Source organism: Crocodylus porosus, unplaced genomic scaffold (genome assembly GCF_001723895.1).
Source record: "Crocodylus porosus isolate Cpor-Errol unplaced genomic scaffold, CroPor_comp1, whole genome shotgun sequence".
In the NCBI taxonomy this organism is placed as follows: domain Eukaryota; kingdom Metazoa; phylum Chordata; order Crocodylia; family Crocodylidae; genus Crocodylus; species Crocodylus porosus.
The window spans coordinates 28,691,039-28,702,950 of NW_017728886.1; the positions used below are offsets into that span (position 1 = coordinate 28,691,039).

Below are 11,912 nucleotides of genomic sequence, written 5' to 3' on the forward strand. Positions count from 1 at the left end.
CTCTAGCTACTATGAAACTATGAAACTATAAGAATTTCTTTACTGTCCGAGCCCCCAAGGTCAGGAACAGCCTGCCATCAGAGGTGGTTCAAGCACCTACATTGAACACCTTAAAGAGCAAATTGGATGCTTATCTTGCTGGGATCCTATGACCTCAGCTGACTTCCTGGCCTTTGGGCAGGGGGCTGGACTCAATGATCTTCCGAGGTCCCTTCCAGCCCTGATGTTTATGAAATCTATGAAATCTATGAAGGAGCGACCATGAGCTGGGAGAGGAAGGGATTTAAGAGCATTTTTGATGTAAGAAAAATCATGGAGTTATTAGAGAAGAGGGGACCTAGTGGTATCAGACTCAGCCAGGAAAGATGAAAGGATGAAGAGAGTCTGGAAAAAAGTGGAAAACAAGAGGCAGGAAGTCCAGCAGAGCAAAGAAGGGGAGAGAACTGAAATTGAAAGGACAGAGCAGGAGGGAGAGAAAGAAGCTTGGTGGTTAGAGGATTTGTAGGGAGGAAATGGGATAAAAGAAGATTGGAGCATAGAAGGAGGGAGAGGGGAGAAAAGTGATAAGGTGTGGTGGAGAAAAGGATTGAGAGTGAAGGCACAAGCCATAGATGAAAATACATTATGGGAGAAAGGTCAAATCAAAGTACCATAGAACTATTTATTTTTGTGCCTCTTCTATCTTGGTACATTCTCAAGATAGCAATGTTGTGTTTTATTTATTATTTTGTGCTCTCCAATGGCTAATGCTGCCTAGCAGTGACTGGCTTGAGTGTGCTTCCTCTGCCATCACAAAGCACTCCTGCTGCCTAGCAACAAACAGTGTGTGTGGAAGCCTTGTCCAGTATACAAGGCACCAGTTTTTAAGTCAGGCAGAGCCCAGGAACAGCGGGTTCACTGGAGCATGGTGTGTGAGGGCACCTCTTGGAAAAAGATACTTGTATTCTCAAATCTCAGCGCTCATGAAAAAAGCCTCCAGCTCTTATAGATGTGAAGAAAACCTCAAACATATACGTCTTGTAGGGCTCTCTGCATGAGCTGAGAGATGTGGGAATTGCCCCATTCAGTTCAGTGAGGTGTTAACTCAGGGACGATAAAGATAAGCATGATATCAACAAAATATTAATTGCATTGGTAATTTAATTCCTTGTACAAGGCTATATTTACGTAAGATAAACCGTACTCAACAAACCTAAGACAGAGGTAGGCAACCCCTGGCATGGGTTCAAGAGCTTGGCATGTGAAAGCATTTTATTTGGCACACAAAGCTTGGGGCAGGCAGTGGGGAAAGGGCTGGGGCTCCACTGCCACAACAATTGGGCCCGTTGCGGCTCCCCTATCATCTGCCCTAGCACGTGAACATTTTACAAGTTGAGGTTGTGGGTGCTTTTGGCACTCTGCCTAAAAAACATTGCTGACCCTTGGTTTAAAATGCAAGTATAAATGAAAATAATTCTACTGATATAGTTTTCTGGACAACCTTATTTGGGTATGAAAGTGCCTGAAGTGCCCTTTTTTGGTTGTACTAGTCTCCCCTAAGAAAGGGATAAATAATTAGCCACCCTTGTACCAGCAAAAGAGTGTTGTTCACTTTGGATACTGGGATGGAGGTTATGTGCAATCAGTATGGTTGATAAAACTTTACAATACAGGATGATCCTAAGAAAGGAGACCAAGGGTTGTGGATCTGCCCAAATTAAGTCAATGTTCACTTTGTTGCCATTTGTGAGGGAGCTCCATTTCTTCTTAACCCAGGATGAACCGAGCCCCAAAACAGGGGTGGCCAAACTGCACCACACATGCCAAAAGTGGTACTGGCAGCCATTTTGTGGCACATGGCAGACTGAGGAGGGGGTAGGCAGGAGCATGGGAGCAGATCAGGCAAGAAGCAGAAAGCAGAGCAGCAGACAGGACCGGGCAGGGTATTGGAGTAGCGCTTAGGGAGGCTGCAAGGCTTAACTTGTGGCACATCTGCTAAAAAGGTTGGCTCCACTGCCTCAAAATGTGGCTGTGTTTATGGGTGCCTTTAAATCACAGCCAAAGGGAGCCCATGCATAAGAAGCCAAGTCAGAGTGATGCAGCAGCATACATAAGCATCTACAAAAGCTGCTGTGTGCAGGATCTCATCTCAAAATCTCCATGGAATAGAACTTATTTTTGTAGCTAGATCTTGAATAGGACCACACCTATTCTTCTCAGACTGCCTCCTGCAGTCAAGAAAGGTGTGCTCTGTTTTCAAATCATCTGCTGCCTTGCCCTGTTGAGCTTGACCAATTATTTAACCTTTTCATGGATAGGGAAAACAAAAGGTAAGCCGCTATTAACAGCAAGTATCTGCTAGGTGGCGCTGCTATATATGACCTTTCAAGTTCTTTTTCTTGTTCCGACAAAGTTTTGATTCTTGTGCAGACACCAGGAGGAGGTTGCCTGTTTGGATTATACAAAGTATTTTATGTAGAGGCAGTTTGTAGAGAAAGGGAACCATGAAAGCAGTAGGGAAATTTGCTGCCTACTACAGCTCTGATTAGTGTAAAATCCTGAGGCAGAGTTGTCCCCTTAAGAACATTATCACTATCAAAACAAGCACCATTCATAATACAGCAATTAATACAAAAACATAAAATGTGATAATTAAATCCTTGTGCTAGTGCATTTACACAAGAAGACATGTTCTGCAAGCTTAATTAATGCCTTAAAATGTGTTTCTTACATCAACCAAAGCTGGAGTACTCTATGTCCACTCATCCCATGTCCCTTAGTTGCATTATTCTGTAGAGGCTTCCTCTCTGGCTCTTGAGTATGCTCATCCAAGTCCATAGGTGTGACATTTCCAGTGATAATTGCAAGGAAAAGAAAATCAGTTTCTGGACCTTTCTAGATGACTTATGAACTTTCTGTGCTGGCTGACTCAGACCTTATAGCACCCCCCTTTCTGGTGATGAACACAAAGTCAGGTGAGATGCAAATAAGACAGATGCCTATATGACTGTCTGAGTGAGCTGAGCAGCAATCTGTGGATGCATCCAGATTAGTGCGGCTGTGCGGTATGTGGCACCACAGACCCATTTGCAGTGCCACATGCTGCACATGCAGGCGTTCCCCATGCTGCAACCTTGCAGTGCTACGGGGGTTTTTGACCCCCAGGAGATCCTGGGGCTCAAAAAACCGTGCAGAAAAACGTGGGGTAGTATGTGTGGTGGTAGTGCACACCACCCAAAACCAGAGCCTGGCACAGGCCAGTGGCAAGTAGCAGTGGCACAAGGTGTGCCATTGCTTCTTGTCCCTGGGGAACCAAACGTGTCCTTTTCTGGGCACAGCGCCTTATTCTAGTTTTGCCACTGCAGCTCCTGGCTGGGACATGCACACAATTCTAAGAAAGCCTGATGCCAGGGGCAATGCATAGGAGGTGCGCATGCACCCCCTGAGAGTGCTGGTGCACCCCATCAGGCTGCGCTCCCTGTTTAGCCAGCAGGCAGGGGGCAGGCGGTCAGTGGAATTGGCTGCCGGGGGACCCCCTTCCCCTCCCAGTCACTGACTCAAGAGACACCAGTCACCCCTGCCTGATGCTATCACACAACTCAGTAAAAGTGGCCTGAACTCATATTCTGCTCCAGAAAAGATGCTGAAGAAGCATCTCTCTTCAGCCTCCTTCTCCTTTTCTGGTGCCCTGGTTCATTCCCACAAGGACCACAGACCCTGCCAGGGTTTCCTCCTGGCTTTCTCACAGTGCTCTGAATGGGGGAGCAGTACTTGCTGGAAGAACCAAAGAGGATGGGATGAGAAAGACAAGGTTCTATGAGTAGATGCGTATCTTTTATTAGACCAGCTGAGTAATTGGAAAAAAGTTCTTGCCAAGCTTCTGGGTGCTGTCACCCTTAGACTGAGCCCGGAAGCTTGCCAAGAACTTTTTTCCAGCTAACAGTTGGTCAAATAAAAGAGATCAATCACATCTACCCACAGAACCTTCCTTGCCTGCCTGTGTCCTTAGACCAACACGGCTACAACCAAAAACCCAGCAACAGGGATGAGAAAGAAGCATCCCGCGAACTGCTTGGGCTCCGGCAGCGGTCGCTGGGGAGCCGCCACCCAGACACTCAGCGCGCTAGCAGCTGGGACGCGGCGCGGGCAGTGGAGTCTCCCACGCGGGCCCCGTGGTAGACAAACGCAGAGGCGGCGGGGGCGCTACTCCTCCTTCGCATGCGCGCAGAGCCAAGCGCCGCTGCCTACATTTCCCAAGCTGCCTCGCGGTGGATGGGTGGGGTAGTCTCCCACAATGCCCCGCGGGCGGGCGGCCGAGGTGGCGGTGCCGCCGCTGCTGCTGTCTCTTTAAGGCGGGGGAAGCGATGCGGAGCGGTGGAAAATGGCAGAGCTGCAGATGCTGCTAGAGGAGGAGATCCCGGCGGGCAAGCGCGCGCTGCTCGAGAGCTACCAGAATCTCACGCGCGTCGCCGACTACTGCGAGAACAACTACATCCAGGTGCGGCCGCCGGCGGGGTCGGGCCGGGCCGGGCCGGGTGGCAGCCCGAGCCCAAGCCCAAGCCGTGCCGGGCAGGAAGTGGCCGCCGCGGCGGCAGGAGCAGGGAGCGGTGCGGCAGGGCAGGGCCCCCGCCGCAGCCTGGGGCTTTTCTGCCCCGAGGTTTTCCGCTGAACTTCATCCCAGTCCACCGGGCGGAGGGTGGGCCGCGGCGCCTGGAGGGTGTGTCCGCTTCCCCCGGGCTTGTTTGTTGTGAGTCACGTCGCGCCGCCCGCCCTGGGGCCTGCGTGTGCGTGCGTGTATGTGTGTGTGTCGGGCGGCACATGCAGGTCAGGAAGGGCGCGGCCAGTTGCTAGGCTCTGCTCTCCGCGGGACCCACACCCCCATCAGTTAGTCATTTGCACACTGCCCCTGCCCCGCTTCCCCCCCACGCACACCCTGTCACAGTCCCACCACACCTGCCCACTGTGAGGGACTCTCGTGAGGCAGGAGTGCCTGAGCCCCCCCACACCTTGGCAGCGTGTATATAGAGGTGTGTAAGTGTGTGCGGTCACAGACACGCTTGGGGGACCACTGGGGCTGAAGGGACATGCTGGTCCCAGGTGTGTGTGCAGGGGCATTGTGTGGCAGGGCAGGAGGCACTGCTTGCTGCTGCTGTGGTGCCCCATCCGGAGGGCAGTGGATGCTTGGGGCTGTCACTTGTATGAGGCGCGACCTGTCGTTCCTGCTGCAGGGTGCAGGGCACTTGGGCCTTGGACTGCTCGGGTGCCCCTGTTGCTGGGACAGCCCCAGGTTCCACAGCCTCCCCAGCCTGCTGCCGGTGGCTTCCTAGTGATCCAGTTCCCTGCGCTCCTGTCTGAGGCTCCTCTGTGGTTCTGCTTTAAGGACACTTTCATTTAAACTGTTTGCAAGGCTTTCGTTTGATATCTCTGCTTCCAAATCCGATCTTCCATCCACTGCTGAGTGGATGGACACTGAGCTCTTGCACATGCCCCAAAGAGCTCAGCTGTTCTTCCCCTGGGGGGGGGTGGAAAAATGATGTAGGAAAAAGGAAGCTGAGCTATATGGTATGAGCTGTCTTTCAGATAAGCCTTTCAAATGTAATGTGTTCCCAGCTGGGTGTGCTGTACCAAAGTTCAATACAGTTTTTAATACTCCAAGTTATTTGGTATCCATCTGCAGCTAGTTGGTTATCCTTTTTATGGAGCACCGCACTTGAAAAGTAACCACAATGTTTTTTTAAGGAAATTGCTTCTGAAAATACGAAGTAATAATTTTGACACTTTGGATTGAAACTGCACTAGGAAATCAGAATTTGCATAGGGAAAGGTTGATGTCTGTCTGAATGGGAGGCAACACAGATTAAACTTTTTGTTTTGTTCTTGAGAGTTACTTGCTCCACCCAAAAAAAGCTGCTGATACAAATGCTTTTAAAAGGTGAGGTTGCGTTTGGTTTTACTCATGGGAAATATGACAAACACATGAGCATAGTTATTTCAGCGCGTGTTTTGACCTGTCTGACTCTTCTTTCTATTTGGGAAAAGTTGCAAAGAATCTATTTGGCACTGTGTTCATTTAAGATGATCAGAATCATAAACCTTACTAATGTTTTTAAAAGAAATGAATCCCATTAGTCATTTGAAAGTCATATAACCAGCAATCACTTGAGAATCAAAATCTGCTGTGTACTTGCCAATTTGTCTGCAAGTGGCTGTATTTTCCTTTTTTGGAAAGAATCTGACATGCTAAAGTGCAGAGTCAGGACTTAAGCGGTAGTCTCGTGGGGTTTATATCTAGTTTGCATTGTGTGTGGGTTTAATCAAATTTAGAAAAAGTGTATTGATGATGAGAGAGAGAGAGAGAGAGATTATTTTTGGTAAGGTAAGTCTTGAACAAAGCCATCTGTTCTACTGTTACAGAGGATTGACTGTAGTAGTGACAGTGTCCTAGATGGCATTGCCACAGGATTAGAGGATACAAAGCAGTGTAGGGTGGTGAGAATGAGTAGGTGGGATCAAAACAGTGTTTGTGCTGAGTATCTTTGATCGGACAAGTCAGTCAGTCTTTTTACATCTAGGTTGGATGTGGCAACCCCATTTGTCTTTATCGTGGGAAGAGGCAGTCAAAGCAGAACAAGGCAAGAGAAGCTATAGACGAAGTGCTGCATTAAATGTGGGATGTCATCATCTGGGTCCCTACTTAAGCGACTCAAACCAGACTCTGTGAGCTCTCTGACAGAAGTGTGACTACTGGTGCATAGCTCTGTCTTTCAGATCCAAACAGCAATATGCTGTTCTTATTGCAGGTGTTACTTTGTTGCCACCACCTGTGCTTTGTGAAGTTGAAACTAAATGGATTTTGTTTGACATTTTTGATCAAACCACGCAAATGTTTGTTGCAAACGTGTCTGGTTAATGTTTTGTATTTGGCATCTGTCTGTCTTCACCTGGCAAGACTTAGACTTTTTAAAGAAGATGCTGAATGAAGCCAGTGAGGTTAGAGGGAAGGCTGAGAGTACTGAAAGAAAATTTAAAGTGGTGACTATTGAGGGAGGTAAGAAAAGGAAATGGAATCTAGAAGTAATAAATAATAAGAGGAAGTTGGCTCAAATGTTGGGGATTTTTTTCTTTTAAGATCTGACTAACAGGAAACAGTTTTAAATAACTAAATTACTGGATTTAATTTGTAATCAAATTTTTCAGTCTGTCTGAAACTTCTGGCTATGGTTATAAGTTCTAGTGATGACTTTTTTGAAAGCAGCTAGAAATGAGGTATCTGATATTTCTGAATAGCCAAGTACCTTTCCTTCAGCACTTTTAAAGGCCAGATTTTGAGTCCTCAACTAGCAATTTGTTTTCATCTCCTTGTAAAAGGAGTTGTATTAATATGTAGGCAACTATGTAGAGGGTGAGTGGGACAAAACATAGTTTTCTTCCTTAGTTAATTAAATTTGATCTGAGATTTAAAAAATGCTAATTAAATTAGCATTTATAAAGTTACCATAGTATTTCTCAGGCTAAGGTGACAACTTAGAAAGCTGGACACTTACTTGTGAGTAAATAAATCTTTATAATGGCATGTTGGGAGGTAGGGTAACCCACCTGCACTGAGTAGGGGCCTTCTGTAGGGCACTATGGTAGGTGCCACGCAAATATAAGCTGTAGTTTCTGTTTATGAACCCTTCCCTCCAAACCTTCTTGACTCCTAGTAAAGTTTGTTGCAGGCCTTGTCGGGATGAAAGAAAACTGGGAGTCATTGCATAAAACTGGCAAGGTTGGTGATGAATTCTCCAGTGTGTTAAATTGCAATATGGGGATTGCGAAGGTAATGAACTTCCTTTGTCATTTCTCTCTTTGTGCTCCCAACATACAGAATCAAAGAATTTGCAGTTTGAGCTACTGCTTTTAACCTCCTCAGCTGACAAATATTAATGTACATGGATTTTTTAAAAAAGTTTTTAGGATAGACAGAGTTAATTCTTTTACAGAAGTGAGCATACCTGCAATAATCTGTTAGTGCGTTTGACAGTGAAGACTAGAAGTAATGTAGGAAAATGATGTCTGCAGAGTTATGCAAACGCTTTCCTTTGAGTTGCTACTGTTGATTGTGAAGAGACAGAGTAATGAGCTTTCCTCTGTAAAAAGTCTATAAAATAGTGCTTGTTACCCCTGTCAATTAAAGTAAAGGGCTGCTTACAGACATGGAAAAAAACAAATTGGTACTTTACTTTAAGTTTGGTGTACCCCTGTGCCAAGCGCAGTCCATGCCCAAAAGAGGATTACATTAGTTGAATCTGGCTTGCCCAATATCTGTATAGATAAGGGTCTTTAGTGGGGATTTTTTGGCACTTTTATCTAATAGCTGATTGAATTGGCTTTAGATAAAAGCCCCAAAAAGCCCCACTGAAGCATCTGATCTATTCGGATGCTGTGGAGCCAGGTCAAACTAACGTGTTTCTTCTTCCGGTGAAGCTGTTGGGTTTTTGTTTGTTTGTTTTTTTGTGTCCCCCGCACCCCACACACACACACAATTGTCAGTGCCCAAGATAATGCCCTGTATTTTTGTATCTGCTTAAAGCATCAGTTTCTAGTCTTGTTTACTTCACTTTGTTTAACAACTAAATCACACATGACTTTAAATGTTGCATTCTGGTCCTATAAACTAATAGTTTGGAATACTGTGCGACTCCCATAAATGATGGTCCTGAGATTTTTAGTGAATGGATTCTGCAGCTTTTGAAGGTAAATTGCATAAATCATGAACAGGACATTTTGAGGAAGTAAGTGCTGAATTGCTTAATGTTGTTTCCTGCTGTAACTTAGCTGTTATGTGGAAACTGTATTTCGTATGTAGCTGAATGTGCAGTTATTCTGAAAGAAAGGCAGAAGGAAGGGCCTCTTAGCTTGACCTTTGGAATTTACCCTAGTGAAGGGAATTGGAGGCTTCCTTCCTGTTTTGCGGGGGGACTCTTTAAGCCAGAGTCTGGACTTTTGATAGGATGTGTTTATTAATTGGGGAAGCTTGTTCCATTTTTATCTTGGCGTTTTACAGTTGAAAACAAATAACCATGTACGAATTCACTTTTAAATTGACACATGTCTCATGATGTGTATTTGAGCCTTTTTAGTGTTTTCTCCTTTTTAGTTGGCAACTGATTTGGCACCAGGCACCTTTTGCCTGGAAGAATGGTAAAATGCGTCTCAGCTGCTTTCAGTACAGTGGCATTCACTTGAACTGTTTGTTTGATTCAGGAAATAACTTTCTTAAACAGTCACTTATACTAGATTTTATGTTCTGTGCAAACTTAATTACTTTTATTATGTTCATAATTATTTATACTTAGGCTTCCAAAGTGGTTACGGTATTGACTTAAAGTTGGGGAACAGAACAAAAAAATTGTCTGCCCACAGTTTTCTTTTGTAAGTGGACACTGCAAGAACTACCTTCTAAATACATTTGAAGATTTTAAAATATGAATGTTTTGCCTAACAGACTTGATGAGTGGTAGTCAGCGAGAGCTGTCAATTTTGGAAAAACAGCTTATTTTTGTACATAGGTCTGAAATGGGTATCAGCTCCAAGGTCCTAGTTTGTTTGGTTATTTTGCATGTACAGGAGGAACTAGTCTTCTAAATAAGGAAAACGCAAAGTGATCATACTTATATGCCAAAGGGCTGGTTTTCACAAATTGGAAATATTTATGCGCAAACCTTCTGAAATTATTTGAGAGAGATGGCAACATTTCCACTACTCACGCTCCTATTTCCCATTACTACTTCCGTAGAGGATTATGCTTGTATTGCTCTGATGTTACTAGGCAAGGCAGAGTGAATGAGACTAAGCTGTGTTGCAGAGGATGCCCTGGGAAAGAGATGGAAGCAGACATAGAAAAGAGGTGATATGGAATTATGGGGCCTGATGGTGGTTTTATGACAGAGGATCAAAGATCTGATTCCTTACTCTCTGGACTGGAAGGAGCTGGGAGCATTTAGGTTAGTATGTTCAGCACTTGGGGTTTTTAGAGGAAGTGATGAATGAAAGAGAGAGTTGCATCTAATTTTCTTCTTACCCCAAAATCTGTAGTATGGGTCCCTGTAGATATGGGCCTGTAGGTTCAGAAACTCTGTTCTTTCACACCTTGGATGTGTGAATAAAAAAGCAGCCTGAAGTGGTATAGTGGGGATATAGAAATCAACATCCACACCATTTCTGTACAGAGCAGTAGAAATAAAGGATGTAGGGAAATCAGGAAGAGAATGAGTCGGAGTAAGAGGTAAATGGCTTAGAAAGTATAACAGAATGTATGTGTATAGTGCCAGTTATCTAAAGATTTAACTTTCACAAACAACAAATTAAACCTGCCAATAGCTCTGCTTTGTAAGCTGCATTGTAATTACTTTGTAGATAAGTTAAAAGGGTAACTGAAGAGCAAAAGGTCATATGGGGACTTACTGGCAGATTTGGGAACAGTGTCTAATTGTTCCGACTATGTGTGTATTCCCTCCTTTCCCCCAGTTGCCACCATTAGTTGTGCCCCACCCTTTCCTCCCCCATACTCCATAAAAGGAATTTTTCAAAAATACAGCAAACAATGAAATGGAGTCCCCAGGGAAATAAATGTGCCTGAGACTTTTTCTTTAATGTCTTGAGTAATTATAAAAAAGATTTAATTATCTGCTTCCAGGTGTAAGTTTTAAATGTCAGTTTTCAGCTTTCTTTGAATTTTATAACCTCTGCAATACCACATCTCAAATGCTGACAGATTCCTCAAAATAACTACTTTATTTATTTGAAAATAAGATGACCCTGATTATAAAATGGGCCTCCAATAATTAGATTCTGTATATGGTAAATTTATAAACTTGTTCATAATTTTTCAAGTATAGACTCTAATTATTAGAAACTTGTCTTGAATTTGTCCCCTTCCCGCTGCTACAGCAGGGAAAATAGTGGTGGGGGGGGGCAGGGGACAGGTGGCCCCTTTTCCCCCTCTCCCTACTGTCAGGCCCTGCTTGGGCTCTGTTTTCTCTCTGAGCATCTGGAAGTGAGGGGCAATTTTGATATGTAAGGGAACAAAAACCACTAATTTTAAAATATACATATCTGTAGCAGTTTGCATATAGGCAAATTACTGTGGGTACCTACTTAATTAATCCAGAATTGATGCTTTTTTATTTTTTTGCAAACTGTTGTGGGTTTTAGCACAGGTACTCAAAACACTTTTGAGCAGCACTTTTGTACCTACTTGTACATAGTACCAACTTTTTTATATTTTTGAAAATTGTTTGTGTTCCATGTCAAATTAGCCAGATCAGTTCAGAATCCTTTGAATAGTTCAAAAACTGTGTGACCCTACTATTGGCAAGTATTCTTCATCCCAGACTTTTCAGCCTGGGGCTTCAGATGCCTACCAAAGGATTTGGAAGTATCCTATGTGCTGGGCCAAGCTTGGAGGCTTGGGGTTTGGGTGTTCCCTAGTTTCACTTGTCCTCGGGCATGTGGCTGCAGAAGCAAGCAAGGGAAGAGTCCCCTATTTCCGTGAAGTCCATGTGTAGCCGAGATCCTTCCAGTAGAAGCTGTCCAGTAGGAAGCTAACTATGAGGCTCTCATAAGGAATCCTGTCTGCACATAAAATCATGGCAGTAGGGTCAGAAGGGACCTTGTAGATCTTCAAGTCCGACCCCCTGCCTGGGCGGGAGAAAAACTGGGTTCAAATGACTCCAGCCAGGTAGGCATCAAGCCTCTTCTTAAAGGCCCCTAGGGTAGGAGCCAGCACCACTTCCCTTAGAAGTGGTTCCAGATCCTAGCTGCTCTAACTGTGAAATAGTTCTTACGGATGTCTAATCTAAACTTCCTCTCCAAGAACTTGTGGCCGTTATTCCTTGTTATGGCAGGGGGCACTAGGGGAAAGAAGGTTTCTCCCAAACCCTTCTGGTCCC

The 11,912-nt window shown here is 44.8% G+C and overlaps 1 protein-coding gene across 11 annotated transcripts in view; it reads left to right on the forward strand.

Annotated features, from left to right (window-relative positions):
• The first annotated feature begins 4,267 nt into the window (after positions 1 to 4,267).
• Positions 4,268 to 11,912, forward strand: part of ABI1 (abl interactor 1) — a 115,499-nt gene continuing 107,854 nt past the window's right edge. For 4 of the 11 annotated variants that reach the window (XM_019531687.1, XM_019531709.1, XM_019531733.1 and 1 more), the window contains exon 1: positions 4,269 to 4,477. In XM_019531687.1, coding sequence (XP_019387232.1) covers positions 4,361 to 4,477 — 117 coding nt within the window. In that variant the 5' untranslated portion in view covers positions 4,269 to 4,360. Of the gene's footprint in view, positions 4,478 to 11,912 lie in introns of all 11 variants that reach the window. The other 7 variants (XM_019531672.1, XM_019531695.1, XM_019531724.1 and 4 more) reach the window with 3 other exon arrangements.